The sequence below is a fragment of the Rhinoraja longicauda genome, chromosome 33, assembly GCF_053455715.1.
Source record: "Rhinoraja longicauda isolate Sanriku21f chromosome 33, sRhiLon1.1, whole genome shotgun sequence".
Taxonomy (NCBI): domain Eukaryota; kingdom Metazoa; phylum Chordata; class Chondrichthyes; order Rajiformes; family Arhynchobatidae; genus Rhinoraja; species Rhinoraja longicauda.
The window spans coordinates 22,521,439-22,541,861 of NC_135985.1; the positions used below are offsets into that span (position 1 = coordinate 22,521,439).

The 20,423-nt window shown below is 45.1% G+C and overlaps 1 protein-coding gene across 1 annotated transcript in view; it reads left to right on the forward strand.

Annotated features, from left to right (window-relative positions):
- The window catches only part of wdr93 (WD repeat domain 93), a 63,192-nt gene extending 46,248 nt beyond the window's left edge, over positions 1–16,944 (forward strand). Inside the window, exons 13-17 of the mRNA XM_078427409.1 lie at positions 1,877–1,937; positions 11,768–11,924; positions 14,831–15,005; positions 16,645–16,754; positions 16,871–16,944. Of these exons, the coding sequence (XP_078283535.1) occupies positions 1,877–1,937; positions 11,768–11,924; positions 14,831–15,005; positions 16,645–16,754; positions 16,871–16,944 (577 nt within the window). The remainder of the gene's footprint in view (positions 1–1,876; positions 1,938–11,767; positions 11,925–14,830; positions 15,006–16,644; positions 16,755–16,870) is intronic.
- The last annotated feature ends 3,479 nt before the right edge of the window (positions 16,945–20,423 follow it).

Sequence of the window (20,423 nt, forward strand, 5' to 3'; positions counted from 1 at the left end):
TGAGATGTCCTCATTCTTTAGGGAACGGGGGTTGCCCTCTTCCGTTATAGATGAGGCTCTCACTAGGGTCTCCTCGATTTCCTGCAGCTCCACTCTTGCTCCCCCACCCCCCATTCATAACAAGGACAGAGTTTCCATGTCCTTACCTTCCACCCCATCAGCCGTCGCATACAGCACGTAATACCGACATTTTCGCCGCCTCAAACGGGATCCAACTACTAGCCACATCTTCCACCCCTTTCTGCTTTCTGCAGAGACCGTGCGCTTCGCACTCCCTGGTCAATTCGTCCCTTCCCACCCAAACCATCCCCCCCTCCAGGTACTTTCCCTTGCAACCACAGGAGATGCAACATCTTTACGTCCCCCCTCGACTCAGTCCAAGAACCCCGACAGTCCTTTCAGGCGAGGCAGAGGTTCACTTGCACCTCCTCCAACCTCATCTACTGTATCTGCTGTTCCAGGTGTCGACTCCAGTATGTTGGCTAGACCAGGTGCAGACTCGGCGATCGTTTCACTGAATACCTCCGCTCCTGCCTTAACCTACCTGATCTCCTGGTTACTCAGTACTTTAACTCCCCCTCCCATTCCCAATCTGACCTTTCTGTCCTGGCCTCCTCCATTGTCAGAGTAAGGCCCAGTGCAAATTGGAGGAACAGCACCTCATATTTTGCTTGGGTGGCTTACACCCCTGCGATATGAGCATTGACTTCTCCAACTTCAAGTAGCCCTTGCTTTCCCTCTTTCTCTCTCCATCCCCTCCCCCTTCCCAGTTCTCCCACCAGTCTTACAGTCTCTGACTACATTTTATCTCTGTACCACCCACTCCCCTGACATCAATCTGAAGAAGGGTCTCAACCCGAAACGTCACCCATTCCTTCTCTCCAGAGATGCTGCCTGTCCCGTTGAGTTACTCCAGCATTTTGTGTCTACCTTCGATTTAAACCAGCATCTGCAGTTCTTTCCTACAGAACATATTTTATATGATGGCGATTTTGATTTCTGTGCAGTATCAATGTTTATTGAACAGAAAGTGACTTACCTTGAAAGATCTGGCTTGGAAACAGCCCAAGGCAATGCTAATCATTGATCTGCCCATTTATATTAATTCTATGTTATCGCACTTTTGCATCCGTGCCCGCCACACCGGAGGCAATTTACAAAGGCCAATTCACAAACAAACCCACACATCTTTGGGATGTGAGAGGAAACCCAAGCAGTCACAGGGAGAACGTGTAAACTCCAAACAGTTAACATCCGAGGTCAAGATTAAACCTGGCGCCGTGAGGCAGCAGCTCCACCAGCTGCACCACTGTGCCGCAAAACATACTTCACATCACAACTAAAACCTTTGGAGTCAATGCTTATTGGAGGGAATTGCCTTTTTTTGTATATAGTTCTTCCCTTTTTGCCAAAAATAACCAAATGGTCACCAGTATTATTTCTTAGAGGGTGATTAGCAGGAAGGAACATTTTATGGTCTTTTTCCTTCTCCTACCCCCACCACCTTCACTTTATTAATTTTGAATGTTTTCACAGAATACAGACATGACAGGTTATTTTGAATCTTTTCAGCTTCTCAGCTTCGCCTAGTAATGAGTCATTTAATGTCAAAAACTGAGTGCGTTGACATTCACAGTTGTACTTCTGCATCCCCTGGTTCCATTTCACAGCAGGGTGTACAGCTTACTTGCAGAGGACCCTGATGTGAGAGTAGGTGGGTGGTAAATATCCTATTTGTTAGTTCCGATCTGATAGGGCTTAGGCACGGAAGTGGATCCTGACATGAACATATAACATAATGTGTTGTTCAATGTAACATTTTGCCTCCGAGAGCTTTGTTAATATGAAGTCTGATCATACATTTTATTTTGTATAGAAATGAAGCACCGGGAAAGGTCATCAGTGCAGTTGCACTTGTACCACAACTTTCGAGCCAGGTAGATATTAACTTTTGTTCCAGAAACATGCCAACCACTTATCAAGTGCTGGAGTAACTCAGCGGGTCGGGCAGCAGGAGAAAAAGGATGGTGACGTTTCGAGTCTGTAGCAGGGTCCCAACCCGAAGCGTCACCCACTCTTTCTCTCCAGAGATGCTGCCTGACTCGCTGAGTTACTCCTGCACTTTGTGTCTATCTCTGGTATAAACCAGCATCTGCAGTTCTTCGTTTCAACCGTTTGTTAATACGCATTAGCAAAGCTAATGGGTTTATGCTTTTCACGAGACAAAGGGCAGAACCAGTCAAATTCGTGCACTTGCAAAACAAAGCCACAGTGTGATCAAATTCGATGAATGTGAACCAGTAGCTCTAACTGTTCAAGGGGGTTTTAAATTCTGTATTTACTTAACTGTGAACTTCTGTTCACCATTAAATGTATTGAAAATTATATGCTAATGAGCACTGAAGCAGAAAACCCTGTCCAAATTGCCTCAGTCATTTTGTGTTTATTTTTGAAAACCATTCTCTGTCTCTCACCTCTCAACCCAAAACAATCCATGCTGTGCAAAGAAAATTATGGGCACTTTTATTCCAAACGGATGACGCATCACAGGTATATTATTTTTAAAGTTTCCTTGACAACTCGGTGCCTCATTTAATTAATTGTCAGTCCTCATGGGCAGGGTACCAACGATTTGGCAGAAGTTAAGTTTTGATAAACAGCTAAAACAGGCTTCAAATAAACTGTTTTCAAAAGGAATATTAAACTGGCAATGCCTAGAAAATTAGATAGTATCGCTAAACACATCTGTGCGTTTCACAAGGAGTTTCATCTGAAAGACAAAGCCGATCGTGCTTACTTTAGAATGCAAGTAACATCGCCATCACACTGAGTCGAAGAACTCTATGTATCATGCAGAACATCATTTCGGTGAATAATAAGCAGCGTTTGCATAGAATCAAGGAATCTCAAAATATTCAACACCTACTTGTGCAGTTATGAGCTCACTTATCTGGTTCGGATCCATGGAATCAATGAGTAAATTCTCTTGGATGTAGATTGTTATGACTTTAATTGTTCACAGCTACCCAATACTTCCAAGTCATGGACATCTTTTGACTCCATACGCTCCCAATCTGAATGGGTTCCTACCCCCCAGACATGACTTCTGAAGCCATAACCCCTACTCCTCCTGACTCTGGTACCAAATCTATTTATCCATGATTTGCCCATCCCCAAGTGTGTGTGCTCGCTACAACCTTTCCCCACAGGTTTTCACTGCAAACTACCAGAAGAAAGAGAATTTTATTTGGTCTTGAGGCTCTGGGTTTAGACGTCACAAGATCGTGAGGGTTTGAGTTAGACAATAGACAATAGACAATAGGTGCAGGAGGAGGCCATTCGTCCCTTCGAGCCAGCACCACCATTCAATGTGATCATGGCTGATCATTCTCAATCAGTACCCCGTTCCTGCCTTCTCCCCATACCCCCTGACTCCGCTATCCTCAAGAGCTCTATCTAGCTCCCTCTTGAATGCATTCAGAGAATTGGCCTCCACTGCCTTCTGAGGCAGTGAATTCCACAGATTTACAACTCTCTGACTGAAAAAGTTTTTCCTCATCTCCGTTCTAAATAGCCTACCCCTTATTCTTAAACTGTGGCCCATGGTTCTGGACTCCCCCAACATTGGGAACATGTTTCCTGCCTCTAACGTGTCCAACCCCTTAATAATCTTATATGTTTCGATAAGATCCCCTCTCATCCTTCTAAATTCCAGTGTATACGAGTTGTAAGGAGAAACTGGATCGGGTGAGTATTTTTTCCCTGAAGTGTAAGAGACTGGGAGAGTGACATAGAGGTCGATAAAATCATGAGGGGCATCAATAAGGTGAATAGCCACCGTCTTTTCCCCAGGGTAGGGGAGTCGGTAAAACGAGGGCATAGGTTTAAGGTGAAAGATTTAAAAGAAACCCGAGGAGCAACTTCTTTCACACAGAGCTTAGTGCGTATGGGGACAAGTTGCCAGAGGAAGTAGTCATCATGGCTATCCCTCGAGGTCGAGGATGATGGTCTACGTTCCGATGTCAGAACGATGGCGCCTGTGCGTGTGTTTGTTTATCGTGTACTTGATGTTGCACTCCAAGAAGCACACGGTCCTTCACAAATCAATCAACTCATTCCAATGGCAAGGGAACCAAGAAAATTGGAGCTGATAGATCTGTTGCAGCCTTCATCCGCCTTCACAGTCGTTGAGTTCAAGATAACTCCGTCCGCCTGGTGTGCCGTTGAGGTCTTGTAGGTTGGATCGTTCTTAGTCTGGACCCTCATCCTCGACCTTACCGCCATGGGTGGCCCGACCAGAATCTCGTGCTTCCAACGGCATCGCTCTCGGTATCACGGGGGCACGTAAGCCTCTTCACCACGACAAGGTGAACGATCCGAAGAGGTCAGAGGAAGTGGTAGAGGTGGATACAATTAAGATTCAAAAGACCCTTGGACAGGTGCAGGGATAGGAACGGTTCAGAGAGATATGGGGCAGGGCAGACAAGTGGCACTAGCTCAATTTGGTAACTTGGTTGACTAGATGAATTGGGATAAAGGGTCTGTTTCATTGCTATCTCGCTGTGACTGGAAAGGTTTTTGTGAATATTTACGTGTATGAGACTTTTCAATTTATAGAATATGTTAGGTCTTGTGCTTACAGAATATTGCAATGGGTTGGAGGCTCGAGGCTCCTGCAGAGCACTGGTTTAATCCACCTTATCAAGGCATTCCTCAGCCCAAATGACCAATTGTTTATTTTATTTTTACTTTTGGACATCATCATTCATTGGTCTGAAGAAGGGTCTCGACCCTTTTCTCCAGAGATGCTGTCTGATCTGCTGAGTTACTCCAGCCTCTTGGGTCTATCTTTGGTTTAAACCAGCACCTGTGGTTCCTTCCCGCACCATTCATACCACCTCAGTCTTTCTTTGATAAGCCGTTTCTACCTATTTTAGATAATAATAGACAATAATAGACAATAGGTGCAGGAGTAGGCCATTCGGCCCTTCGAGCCAGCACCAGCATTCAATGTGAGATGGGGTATGGGGAGAAGGCAGGAACGGGGTACTGATTGAGAATGATCAGCCATGATCACATTGAATGGTGGTGCTGGCTCGAAGGGCTGAATGGCCTACTCCTACACCTATTGTCTATTGTCTATTGATCATGGCTGATCATTCACAATCAGTACCCCGTGCCTGCCTTCTCCCCATACACCCAGGCTCCACTATCTTTATGTCTATCTAACTCTCTTGAAAGCATCCAGAGAACTGGCATCCAGAGAACTGGCATCCAGAGAACTGGCATCCAGAGAACTGGCATCCAGAGAATTGGTCTCTATGCCTGGGTATCAGAAAGTATGAAGGAGAAAGACATGTGCCTATGTTTTCCCCGTCTTCCTGTGGAGAATCTGTTTCTAAATGATTTTGGTCCGAGAGTTCGGAATGTGTCAATCGCACCTGTTCTGCCCGTTACTCATAGACACGGTAGACCCCAGTGCGTTATAACAAAGGCTGTGATGTTTGAATGCAAAATTCCCAACATGTCTGCCAACACCTAACAGAAAAAAATGTTGATATCCTTCAGAAAGCAAGATCTGTATTTTCAGTACCGTTGTGAACAGTTATTCATGAACACAGCACTCGGTTCAGTGATTTCCTCCTTTGGTGTAAATACTACTACTTTCTGGGAGTGGGTAGATGTTATGCAAGGTCGGCCAGCTAGCAATGTATTTACAATAGGAACTATTACATTTGGGGCCCCAATCCATTACTTTAATGCAGAAGCATTCTGAGTGCACCTTACTTGCATTCACTTGGGCTGTTGTAGAACAAGCAGCAATGATAAAATAAATTGGTATAATAACATTTCAAAAAGAGTTTTTTTCTCCACTGCTGCTCGTATTACTCCACACCACACTGGTGTATTGTGTGCAGTTTTGGCAATTGGCATGTTGGCCTGCCTAGCGAGAGGATTTGAGTATAGGAGCAAAGAGGTCCTCCTGCAGTTGTACAGGGCCCTGGTGAGACCGCACCTGGAGAATTGTGTGCAGTTTTGGTCTTTTGGACATTCTTGCTATTGAGGGAGTGCAGCGTAGGTTCACCAGATTAATTCCCGGGATGGCAGGACTGACGTATGTTGAAAGAATGGATCGACTGGGCTTATATTCACTGGAATTTAGAAGGATGAGAGGGGATTGTATAGAAACATTTAAAATTCTTAAGGGATTGGTCAGGCTAGATGCAGGAAAAATGTTCCTGATGTTGGGGGAGTCCAGAACCAAGGGCCACAGTCCAAGAATAAAGGGGAGGCCATTTACGACAAAGATGAGGAAAAACGTTTTCACCCAGAAAGTTGTGAATTTGTGGAATTCTCTGCCACAGAAGGCAGTGGAGGCCAATTCACTGAATGTTTTCAAGGGAGAGTTAGGTATAGCTCTTTGGGCTAATGGAAACAAGGGATATGGGGAGAAAGCAGGAATGGGGTACTGATTTAGGGTGGTGATAGGCCATGATCTTATTGAATGGTGGTGCTGGTTCGAAAGGCCGAATGGCCTACTCCTGCAGCTGTTTTCTATGATTCTATTTTTCTGTTAACATCAATAGTATGGACAGATCATGCAAGATTTATATAATGAGGCATGGATAGATTGCTGCTTCCAAATTTTGGCCTGACTGATCTATGTTCTTTCATGGAGTGCTGTGGAATTTCTGTCCCAAGGGAATTGGGGTCAGAACGGTGGCGCAGCGGTAGAGTTGCTGCCTTGCAGTGCCAGAGACCTGGGTTCGATCCTGATTACGGGTGCTGTCTGTACAGAATTTGTACATTCTCCCTGTGACTGCATGGGTTTTCTCCGGGTGCTCCGGTTTTTTTCCCACACTCCAAAGACCTACAGCATTTTGTGTCAACTCTTTTACCTACAGTTTACCTCGCTGTAACCATGTCCCTTTGAAGTAGACTGAATCAAGCCTAGCTCGTCTTCAGAATACCTACTGGAGTTACTGATGTTTTCCGTGGACCACTTCTACACCAATGATTTTTGTACAGGTGGCCTTTAGACATGTGGCATTCACTGTGCAGATCCAGAAGCACGTTGGAAGGCTCACATGTAGAAACTAAGAACTGATGCTGCTTTATACCAAAGATAAACTCATGAGGTATATAAAGAGTCATGGTAGAAGCACAGAATCTCTTGCCCAGAGTAGGTGAATGGAGGACCAGAGGATATAGATTTAAGGAAAAGACTTACTCGTAATTTGAGAAGTAACTTTTTCACACAAAGGGTGGTGGGTGTATGGAGCAAGCTGCCAGTGGTGGTAATTGAGGCAGGGTCTATCCCAACATTTAAGAAACAGTTAGACAGGTACATGGATAGGACAGGTTTGGAGGGATATGAACCAAGGCGGGCAGGTGGGACTAGTGTAGCTTGGGCATGTTGGCCGGTGTAGGCAAGTTGGGCTGAAGGGCCTCTTTCCATACTATATCACTCTATAAACACAAAGTGCTGGAGTAACTTAGTGGGTAAGGCAGCATCTCTGGAAAAAAAAAGAATGAGTGACATTGTAGCTCAGGATCCAAAAACGTCACCTATCCATGTTCTCCAGAGATGCTGCCTGACCCGCCGAGTTACTCTGGCACTTTGTGTCTATGTTGGGAGAGACACATGCTTGGAGAAGCTAGAAGGAGAGGTGCAGACTGCAGGTCAGGTGGTTGCTCGCACTCACATTCCCACCTCTAGAACCTGTTTTCCTCCATATACAAGGAACGACAAAGGGCGTGTGAAATGTCAAAGAAATTCCATAAGAAATTGTCTGGATAAAGGTCCTGACCAGGTAACGTCGCCGAACCATTCTCTCCATAGATTCTGCCTGACCTGCTGAGTTACTCCAGCAATTTGGGTCTTGCTCAAGATTCCAACAACTGCAGTTGATTGTGTTTCCAAAGAAATTCTATGACGTTCTGCACATGGTATTGCACCAGAAAGAATATTTGGTATTGCATCCATTTCCTTGTCTGATGCCTATGCAGTGAGTCATTTGGATTAGCACAGATAATAATAATAATAATAATAATAATAATAATAATAATAATAATAATAATAATAATAATAATAATAATAATAATAATAATAATAATAATAATAATAATAATAATAATAATAATAATATTCATTTATTGTCATTGCAACGAGTACAACGAAATTAAAAAATAGCCAATCCTGACGGTGCGTACAAACATATATGCAATAAATGCAAAAACAAATAAATACATAAATACAATTAAATACAATTATATTAAGTACAAGATTTTTTAACGGTGTTGCCTAGTGCAAAGGTAGTGTTCAGTTCTCGTATGGCCCTGGGGTAAAAACTGTTCTTAAGTCTGTTTGTTCGGGATTTGATCGACCTGAAACGTCGACCAGAGGGCAGATGAACAAACAGACGGTGGCCGGGGTGGGATGGATCTTTTATTATTTTGCCTGCTCTACTGAGGCAGCATAGGCTGAACAGGTGCTCCAGGGAGGGCAGTGAGCAGCCGATGATCTTCTGGGCCGTCGTGATGACCCTCTGAAGGGCCTTCCTGTCCTTTTCTGAGCAGCTGGCATACCATGTGGTTATACAGTATGCCAGCACACTCTCGATGGAGCAGCGATAGAAGGACAACATGAGCTTCTCCTGCAGGTTGGTTTTCCTGAGGATCCTCAGGAAGTGGAGTCTCTGCTGTGCCTTCTTTACTGTGGTGATGGTGTTGGTAGACCAGGTAAGATCCTCTGCAATGTGCGTACCCAGGAACCTGAAAGCTGGTACCCTTTCCACACAGACCCCATTGATGTAGAGTGGGTCGTAATCTACACTGGTTTTTCTAAAGTCAATTATAAGTTCCTTTGTTTTGGAGGAGTTCAGGACCAGATTGTTCACTGAACACCATGCTGCCAGCCTTTGGATTTCATCCCTATAGGCTGTCTCATCTCCTTCTGAGATGAGTCCAACCACAGTCGTGTCATCCGCGAACTTGATGATGGTGTTGGTGGGATGGGTGGGGGCGCAGTCGTGAGTGTAGAGGGAGTAAAGGATGGGGCTCAACACACAGCCCTGTGGTGAGCCGGTGCTCAGTGTAATGGTGGAGGAGAGGTGAGGGCCTATTTTGACGGTCTGGGGGCGGTTGGTCAGGAAGTCCTTGATCCATTGGCAGATGGTTTGGGAAAATCCAAGGTCGGAAAGTTTGGTGACCAGTCTGCTCGGGATGACCGTGTTAAAGGCAGAGCTGAAGTCGAGGAAGAGCATCCTCACATAGCTCCCCTGGTGTTCAAGGTGGGTCAGTGCAGTGTGAAGAGCAGTGTCGATGGCATCCCCTGTAGACCTATTTGCTCTGTAGGCAAACTGGTATGGGTCGAAGGTGGGTGGGAGGCTGGCTTTGATGTGCTGCAGGACCAGTCTCTCGAAGCACTTTGTGATGACCGGTGTGAGTGCTACCGGACGGTAGTCGTTAAGACCGCTGATGACAGACTTTTTCGGCAGTGGGATGATTGTGGCGGACTTCAGGCAGGGAGGGATGGTGGATTTTAAAAGGGACAGGTTGAAGATTTTTGTGAAGACCTCAGATAATTGGTCTGCACATTCCCTCAGCACTCTGCCCGTCACACCATCGGGGCCTGCAGCTTTCCTGGGATTCACTGCTCTGAGCACGCGCTTAACATCATACTCCTGCACAGTGAAGGTGTTGCTGTCAGGTGCTGGAGAGGGTGTTATGTCTGCCACTGTAGCTTTCACCTCGAAACGAGCAAAGAAACAGTTAAGTTCCTCTGCCAGCGAGGCGTCGCCGTCGGCAGTCGTGCGGTTGCTGGTCTTGTAGTTGGTGATGTGCTGGATGCCTTGCCATACCCGCCGTGGGTCATTGTTGGAAAAGTGGTCCTCAATCTTCCTCTTGTAGGACGCTTTGGCATCCTTGATGCCTCTCTTCAGGTTGGTTCTAGCAGCACTGTATAGAGCTCTATCACTAGACCTGAAGGCGGTGTTACGGTCCTTGAGGAGAGACCTGACATCCTTTGTCATCCAGGGTTTTTGATTGGGATACAACCGGATGCGTTTGTCGACGGTGACATTGTCAACACAGTTTTGGATGTAGCAAAGTACAGTTGATGTGTACTCCTCCAAGTCCTGATCCTCAAAAATATCCCAGTTGGTCCTTTCGAAGCAATCCTGCAGCTGCGAGGAAGCTCCTTCAGGCCATGTCTTAACAGTCTTTATGGTGACTGGAGCTTTCCTCCTGAGTGGGGTGTATGCTGGAGTTAGGAATATGGACAGGTGATCTGACTGCCCCAGGTGTGGTAGTGGTGCTGACCTGAAACCCTTCTTAATATTTGAGTAAACCTTGTCTAGTGTGTTTTTCCCCCTGGTAGCACATCTTATGTGTTGTTCAAATTTCGGGAGAACTGACTTTAGGTCTGCATGGTTGAAGTCCCCGGCTATGATGTGGGCTGCTTCTGGATATGTGCACTGTTGTGAGTTTATTGCACCGAGAAGGTAGCCTAAAGCTGTGCTAGCGTTAGCATTCGGTGGGATGTAGACTGCTGTTACTATAACCCCTGTAAATTCGCGAGGAAGGTAAAAAGGCCTGCATTTAACTGTTAGATCTTTACTGCAGAGACTATCACTAAAGTTGTGGTGTAAGAAAATAACTGCAGATGCTGGTACAAATCGAAGGTATTTATTCACAAAGTGCTGGAGTAACTCAACAGGTCAGGCAGCATCTCAGGAGAGAAGGAATGGGTGACGTTTCGGGTCGAGACCCTTCTTCAGACTGATGTCAGGGGGGCGGGACAAAGGAAGGATGTAGATGGAGACAGGAAGACAGTGGGAGATCTGGGAAGGGGGAGGGGAAGAGAGGGACAGAGGAACTATCTAAAGTTGGAGAAGTCAATGTTCATACCACTGGGCTGCAAGCTGCCCAGGCGAAATATGAGGTGCTGTTCCTCCAATTTCCGGTGGGCCTCACTATGGCACTGGAGGAGGCCCATGACAGAAAGGTCAGACTGGGAATAGGAGGTGGAGTTGAAGTGCTCAGCCACCGGGAGATCAAGTTGGTTAAGGCGGACTGAGCGAAGGTGTTGGGAGAAGCGATCGCCGAGCCTGCGTTTGGTTTCGCCGATGTAAAGAAGTTGACATCTAGAGCAGCGGATGCAATAGATGAGGTTGGAGGAGGTGCAGGTGAACCTCTGTCTCACCTGGAAAGACTGTTTGGGTCCTTGGATGGAGTTGAGGGGGGAGGTAAAGGGACAGGTGTTGCATCTCCTGCGGTTGCAGGGGAAAGTGCCCGGGGATGGGGTGGTTTGGGTAGGAAGGGACGAGTGGACCAGGGAGTTAAGGAGGGAACGGTCTCTGCGGAACGCAGAAAGGGGAGGGGATGGGAAGATATGGCCAGTGGTGGGGTCCCGTTATAGGTGACGGAAATGTTGGCGGATGATTTGTTGGATACGCTGGCTGGTGGGGTGGAAGGTGAGAATGAGGGGGATTCTGTCTTTGTTACGAATGGGGGGAGGGGGAGCAAGAGCGGAGCTGCGGGATATAGAAGAGACCCTAGTGAGAGCCTCATCTATAATGGAGGAGGGGAAGCCCCGTTTCCTGAAGAATGAGGACATCTCTGATGCCTTAGTGTGAAACACCTCATCCCGGGCGCAGATGCGGCGTAGACGGAGGAATTGGGAGTAGGGGATAGACTTAGTTGTGGTTGTGTTTCGAGTTGTGAAGACTGAAATTCTACAAGAAGTCCTCCTTTCTCGTTCTAGTTTCTTCTCATCCTGACCGACGGCACAATATCTTTGTTGGACAGCATGGATGGGGAGGCTCTATGCCACTATGTGCTCCCTTACCCCCATGTAGTGGCATCGCCCTGGAAGCCGGTATTTGCTTTTGACAGAGACAGCAGTGTCCTCTTTATCAAAGGTAGGAATAAGAGATATTTTGCTTTTCAGACACTTTTCATGCCAACTGTGAGGCGTTGGGAACTAAAATAATTGTACAATGCAGCTTCTAACTTGAACAAAGCATTTTTTACATACTTTGTGACATTAGTAAAATAAGTGGGAGTAAGGTGGTCGGCTGATTGCTGATATCGGGCATTTGAATTATGTCGGGAGCAATGGAAACCTAGTGATCACACTGAAGATCGACACAAAATACTGGAGTAACTCAGCGGGGCAGGCAGCATCGCTGGAGAGAAGGAATGGGTGACGTTTCAGGTCGAGACCCTTCTTCAGACCCATCCTCTGAGACAGGTTGAGAGGTCCTCAATCTGCAGCATTAACTTGTATTCTCTACAACAATGCGACATGACCTAAGTATTTCCAACACTCACTGCCTTTATAAGGTTGGATTGCCAAGCTAACCCTCGCAGCAACATAGTGCGATCATAGCAAGACAGACGGAAACCAGTGTAGGAAAATTGAAGATGTATGTCAGGAAAATGAAGTGATTCAGGTCTGACAGCTTATGTCTCAGCTATAGTTAAAGGACAAACAGTGTGCAAACAAGGTTAAAATGTTGCCGTACAAGTTCAGAATACTGTTGTTCAATCTCCATCTTGCTCCTGATGACGCTATAATGACTACGGAACCATTGCGTAAAACAGCTTAGCATTCCTGCAAACCCTTCTCAAACAGACCTGCTCTGCAGTTAAAAGCCATTCTCTTTTCACTCCGCCTCCTCCTTCTTCTAACAGTTTGAACTCCCCTACCTTTCCTCTGCTCATTTCCCCACTTGTCCTCTCGGCCGAGAGAAAGGTGCGTTCATTCACCCATGCCTGTGCCTTTGACTTGGCAAAGAGGAAGTTTAGCCTCTATCAGAGCAGCCCTGTACTCAGTGAACTTCTACCAAAGGAAATATGTTGTCTGGTAGAATCGCAGCAACAATCAGAAAAAATAGACTGAAATTTGCCCAGCATGTATTAAATGATTCCTTTAAATGTGGCATGCCTTTGTTAGTACTGAACTTATTTTCAGATATGTGATGCCTGGTCTGATATGCCTGGGTCAGAGATCTACATCAGATCAAACAGCACAAATTGGCATCATAACACACCCATTTACCAATTAGGCTTTCTGCACATCTCAAGTCTTTCCAAATACCGCTTTGGGACTCTGAGAAACCTTAATGTCTTTAATGTCATGGGCACCACTTGTCCAAACCTCACTACGTTTGGCCGAGTCTGAAGAAGGGCCCTGACCCGAAACGTCACCTATCCATCTTCTCCAGAGATGCTGCCTGACCTGCTGAGTTACTCCAGCACTTTGTGTCTTTTTTTTTTAGACCAGCATCTGCAGTTCCTTGTTTCTACCTTTGACTGTGGTATTGAAGGAAGAATGTGAAAGCTGGAGTGGAGGTTTTCAAGCAGAGTTCCAGTTAGTAAGGCTGGTGTGCATGAAAAGAATGCCACGATGATGGGAAGAAAATGAAAGAGGGCGGGTTAATTTTTTATTAACTTCTTCAATGATATCCATTGGAGGAAGAAACTGCAGATGCTGGTTTAAACCGAGGATAGACATAAAATGCTGGAGTAACTCAGCGGGACAGGCAACATCTCTGGATAGAAGGAATGGGTGACGTTTCAGGTCGAGACCCTTCTTCAGACTGAATCAGGGGAGAGGGAGATACAGAGATAAGGAAATGTGAGGTCTGAAAATGAGACAAAGGGAATGGAGATCAAGGAAAATGTAGAATAGATCATTGTTAGCTGGGAGAAGGTAACAACAAAGCAAACAGAGATAAAATGTAAACAAGGACAGTCGGACTAGTCGGAGAACTGGGAATGGGGTAGGGATGGAGAGAGAGGAAAGGCAAAGTTTAGTTGAAGGGAGAGAAGTCAATATTCATACCGCTGGGGTGTAAGCTACCCAAGCGAAATATGAGGTGGTGTTGTTCCAAATTGTACTGGGCCTCACTCTGACAATGGAGGAGGCCCAGGACAGAAAGGTCAGTGTGGGAATGGGAGGCGGAGTTAAAGTGTTTCGCAACTGGGAGATCAAGTAGGTTTAGGCCGACTGAGCGGAGGTGTTCAACGAATTGATCGCCGAGCCTGCACTTAGTCTCGCCGATATATAGAGGTCCACACCTGGAACAGCGGATACAGTAGATGAGGTTGGAGGAGGTGCAAGTGAACCTCTGCCTCACCTGAAAAGACTGTCGGGGTCCTTGGACAGAGTCCAGGGGGGGATGTATAGGGTTAGGTGGTTGCAGGGGAATGTACCCGGGGAGGGGGAGGTTTGGGTAGGAAGGGATTGAATAACTGAGAAGTTTTGGAAAAGGATTGAAATGTTTCATAAAAATATCTTTTCTCTTTTTTTCAGTTTTTATTTCCTTAGTTCACCTTTTACTAAATAGCTGTGCTTCATGACGGAGGCAGTAGATGATTCCTATTCTTAAGGTATCACAAAATGCTGGAGTAACTCAGCGGGTCAGGCAGCATCTCTGGAGAGAAGGAATGGGTGTCGTTTCGGGTCGAGACCCTTGTTCAGACCCGAACAGGGTCTGAAGAAGGGTCTCGCCCCGAAACGTCACCTCTTCCTTTAGTCCAGAGAACTGACCTGCTGAGTTACTCGACCTTTTTGTGTCTGTCATCGGAATAGTAAATAGTAAATGAGACAAAGTCCCATTTACTGCCCCTTCAACCAACAGATTGAAGTTACCATCCCTGGTACACTGTTTTACTTGTAGAAAATCGCTAGTGAATTGACCCGAAACATTTTCAGCCCAAACCTTACACAGAAACCACAGAATTCAACCTGTTTCAAATCGGATCCCCGAACAGTGCCTTTAGTTTCAGTGGGAACCCTGCATTTTCCTTTTGCCTGCAGGAGATAAAAATGTAAGCAACGAGACCCCCGACCAAGAGGAGAGCAGCAGCTCGCTATTCGCCTTTTCCTTGCTCTCGTTTTATCCGCTGGAGAAATGCATGAAGATGAAAGAGTTACCACAACCTCCCACATACACTACGTGGGAACAGAGATGTGAACAGATTTTACAGGAGAGGTAGGCTTTTTACTTTATGTACACCGCTGCATCCAAAGCAACAAACTTTAATAATAGACGAGACTGTTCATTAAAGATTAAACTTCACAGTGTCGTGAGCGAAATAAGGCAAACCTGTTTTGAAAATGGGATAATAAATATAAAAGCTGTGAACTGTGTAATCCTTTAAACCTAAACCACCATTAGAGGGGTGTTTGGACTAACTTGCAACTTATTTCATTATCTGCCTGATTACATCTTCTGTGATACTTTTAGTTAACAAAAATCTACAAATCTCAGATTTCAAATTCACCAAGCATCATTTGGGATTTGTAGGAGTGATTTGCAAACATATTCTGGTAAATCTGTATGACTCACCCTCCAATGTAACCTTTCTCAGTCCTGGTCACAGTGTGCCAGGTATATCTAGCTGGGCTGTGTATAATTAAGACAACCTCTACCCTTCCAGTCCATTAGATATTGAATGTCAGCTTTTTTTAATCCTCTTCACTTGTAGGTTGTGCTAGACAGGGTTATGTTTCCATAGTTGTTGGTCACTCCATAACCACACAGATTTTTCTGCTCAATATCTGCATGAGTGGAATATCAGAGCACACAATCAGAATAAACATTTGGCTGGCAGGAATTCAAAATTGATCATATCTGGAAGGGCATGTTGAACCTATAACTTACACACGCGCGCGCGCACACACACACACACACACACACACACACACACACACACACACACACACACACACACACACATACACATACACATACACATACACACACACACACATCCAAGTTACAACAGTATTCCATTCCTGAGAACTGTTCATAACATGAAGATAGACACAAAAAGCTGGAGTAACTCAGCGGGTTAGACAGCATCTCTGGAGCAAAGGAATAGGTGGCATGTCAGGTCGAGACCCTTCTTCAGACTTCTTCAGACTGAGAGTTAGGGAATTCTCAGTCTCAGTCTGAAGAAGGGTCTCGACCCGAAACATCATCTATTCCTTTTCTCCAGAAATGCTGTCTAACTCGCTGAGTTACTCCAGCCTTTTGTGTCTATTGTGTCTATCACCAGAATAGTAAATTCGGCTCTTCGGTTTGAACCAGCGTGTACTAATGATGGAATTGGGATCTGACCTGGCATAATAGATTTTATGTTTTTGCAGGACTTTAAAGTGTTTTTGGAGTTGTAAATATTTTTGAGTACGATTTTAAACCTTGTCATAAGTTCATAAGTTATAGGAACAGATTTAGGTCATTCGGCCCACCGAGTCTACTTTGCCATTCAATCACGGCTGATCTCTCTTTCCATCTCAATCCCATTCTCCTGCCTTCTCCCCATAGCCACTGACACCCTTACTAATCAAGAATCTGGCCATTTTCACCTTAAAAAATTTCCATTGACTTGGCCTCCACAGCCGTCTATGGCAATGAATTCCACAGATTCACCACCGTCTGAAGAAAGAAATTCCAGCTCATCTCCTTTCCAAAGGTATGCCCTTTTATTCTGAGGCTGTGCCCTCTAGTCCTAGTCTCTCCCACTAGTGGAAACATCTTGTCCACATCCACTCTTCGGTAAGCTGTCACTATTCGGTAAGTTTCAAGTTTGAATAATATACCGTTTAATTTATTTTCTGCATTTAAGATTGAAGTCTGTGATGAGGAGAAATGAAAAAATGACAAAGTGTTGGCATCAGCTTCAGCATCACGCCACGTTAATCAGGCAGGAAGGATTTAAAGAAGACAGCCTGACCAGTAAGACAAATAACCTGATGACAAGATAGCATCAGATAAGAGTATGACTGAAAATAGTTTCTATTAATTTCAATTTGCTTCATGAATTTTTTAAATGATGCTTCCTGATTTCTCAGGTAAGGATGTTAAACAAAGGCATCTGAGAATGGACACCCCACATCTGCAAGAGGAGGGGCAGGAGGAGCTCTAGGTAACCTTTGTAACACACAGACTCAGTTCTGAATAGTAGAAATAACTGTGCAAGACTGAACTGCTGACAGAGACTTGTACGAAGAGACCATGGATTGGAAAGTCTTGAAACCTCCGTTTCATGCCATGCACCTATCCAGTGATGCTCGAGATTGTCAGCAGAATTCTCCACGCCATTGTCTTTGTCTTCAGTGCCAAGGTCTTTTTTTTTCTCCCAGCTGGCTCATGCCAGCAGTACAATTTCCCATCATGCTTGATCATCCAAGCTGTCCACCCATCACTCATCTATTATTTGTAGCCAAAACATTCGCTGCTCAGAAAACAATGCAAAACACACCAAATGCATCTTACAGCGCCAGAGACCCAGGTTCGATCATGATTGCGGGTGCTTTCTGTACGGAGTTTGTACGCTCTCCCTGTGACCGCGTGTGTTTTCTCCGTGTGCTCCAGTTTCCTCCCACAGTCCAGAGAAGTACAGGTGTGTAGGTTAATTGACTTGGTATAATTGTAAATTGTTCCTAGTGTGCAGGATAGTTCTAGTGTAAGGGATTTCCTGTTCGGCGCGGACTCGGTGGGCCAAAGGACCTGTTTCTGCACTATACCTCTAAAGTCTAAAGTTAACTGAAATAAAAATGCAAAATGACCAAAGCTCTCAGTAGGTTGGGCGGTATCACAAGAGAAAGAAACAGCCAATGTTTCAGGCCAGTGACCACCATCAGTACTGGAAAAATGAGAGAACAAATGTTTTCAGAGAGTAAGGTGAATGGAGAGAAAAGAGGGAATGCCTGTGATAAAGTGCAGAGCAAAGTTTCCAGGTAGAGATTGATGAATTTAAACTGGATATTCCTGTTTCAATTTGTTCATTATTTTTTTGTCTTTTAACCAAATGCATATTAAAACAATGTTTATCTTGACAACTTTGCTTCCAACCATATCACAATAATTCCCTCTGTCTTCTCCACCCTTTCCTATGTCTAGATCTTGAGATACTTGTTTTCTCACTTTGCCAGGGTTATTGACTTGAAATGATAACTCTGTTTGTCTCCTCACGGATGCTGCCTGACCTACTGAGTGTTTACATTATTTGCTATTTTTGCCCAGCGTTGGCTGTGTGCTCCTCCTAAACACTCGAATGTGTTCGGCATCATTACACCGCACCCGCCAAGTGTCAACACACGTGGAAAGATCATATCACCATTCTCCTTTTCACAGATGATTGACCAAGGAGGTCTCAGTGCCATCTCCTGCCTGCATCTTTTTGGGGGCGGGAAGTACTTATGGTGGCGCAGCAGTAGATTTGCTGCCTTCCAGCACAAGAGACCCAGGTTCGACCCTGACTCTGGGTGCTAGTCTGTATGGAGTTTGTCCGTTCTCCCCGTGACCCGCGTGGGTTTTTTTCCCGGGGTTTCTGGTTTCCTCAAACACTCCAAAAACAGTGGGTTAATTGGCTTTAGTATAATTGCAAATTGTCCCTTGTGTGTGTAGGATGGCGTTAGCATGCGGGGATTACGATGGGCTGAAGGACCTGTTTCCATGCTGTATCACTGAAGTCAACTAAACCTGCTCGACAACCCAAAAAAGGTCTTTGCTGAGAAACATCACCAAAATTCTACGTCCATCATTAGGGAAAAAGCCTGTGTTCGAAAAATTATTAATATAGATTTTTTAATGTATGAGAAGCTCTCTGCTTTCATTTCATTGTTTAACCAACATAACCTTGCCTTGAAGACTGGTATTCTGGGCAAACAATCGGCTTGTGTGAGTTGATCCATTTAGCAATCCAAGTTGTAGCAGGAGGTCTCAGCGAAGCTGGTTCACTGAGACTGAGGTATGCTAGCTGCGATCAGAGATGTCCCTCGGCATCTCTGCCAAGCAGGCAATTGGAAGGTGGCCAGATCAGCTTGTAACAGAGCTCTCCATCGACCCAGCTATCTCTGGACCAGGATATGCACTTGTTCCAGTAGCTAATCCCAGCGGAAGATGGGCACAAAAAGCTGCAGTAACTCAGCGCCTCAGGCAGCATCTCTGGAGAAAAGGAATAGGTGATGTTTTGCATCAAGATCCTTCTTTAGACTCGACCCGAAACATCACCTATTCCTTTTCTCCAGAGATGCTGCCTGATCCGCTGAGTTACTCCAGATTTCTGTATCTATCTTCGTTTAAACCGGTATCTGCAGTTCCTTCCTACACTAATGTCAGCAGGTCAGACAATCTAACCCATTAGTTTTTTTAATACATTCTTAATGCTTTTATCTATCTATCAGGGAAATCTTTTTAAAACGCCGAATGTAAATAAGGTTGTGTTAAAATTTCCCAGTACCATAAAATGATTCTCAACTTCCTAAAGTGGCAATGAGCAGTTCTTTCATCATGAAGTAACAGAGCACACACAAACAGGATCGATGTGTGGGAAGAAACAGCAGATGCTAGTTTATACCAAAGACGCACAAAATGCTGGTGTACCCGCTGCGTTACTCTACCTTCAAAAGAAACAGCCTCCCTGGCCCACCAAGTTCATGCTGAACATCATTCCCCCATTAATACTCGTCCCACGCTAATCCAATTTTTTATTCTCCTCACTTTCCCAGAAACTCTCCCCGCTCCTCAAGTTCTGCCATTCACCCTGGGGCAATTTCCAGTGGCCTATTAGTCTGCACAACCTGCATGCAGCAGGAAACCAGGGCACCCGGGCAAACCTCGTGCAGCCTCAAGGAGTGATTGCAAACTTCAATAGCGGAACTCATTACTCATTAATAAACACAACAAATCTGGGAAGTCTGTTGTTTGAGTTTGATTATCCTAACAATTGAATCTGTAGGAAATGATTGCAAATCACTGGATGAGTTTTATCTTTGGATTTAGAAATTTGCATCAGTGAAAAATGAAATGGACCTACTTTCTCCTTAAAACCTTACTAGCTGGGGTGACAGTTGAACGTGTTTATTTAGTAGCTTGCTGAGTCGTGCTGGTGCAAACCAAGGACATTGAATACCTGCAGTGCTGAATCAAGAGATTTAGACTTTAGAGATACAGCGCAGAAACAGGCCATTTGGCCCACCAAGGTGAGGGCTGACCAGCGATCACCCCGTACATTAGCACTATCCTACACACTAGAGAAAATGGTACAACTTACTGAAGCCAATTAACCTACAGACCCGTGGGAGGAAACTGGAGCACCCAGAGAAAACCAACACGGTCACAGGAAGAATGTACAAACACCGTACACACATCACCGGTAGTCAGGATCGAACCCGGGTCTCAAGTGCTGTAAGGCAGCAACTGTGCCACCCCTTTAATAAGATCTTAGATAAGACAATGTTTTAACTGGCGTTAGTACCCTTTGAAATTGACCATTTTCATGTTCTTGACTATGCTGCAAAATGCCAAGTCTGCAAGAACACATAAAGTAGGAGTAGGCAGCAGGCCACTCAAGGCTCCCTGTCATTTAATATGATCATGGCGGATTTATGTTGGCCTCAA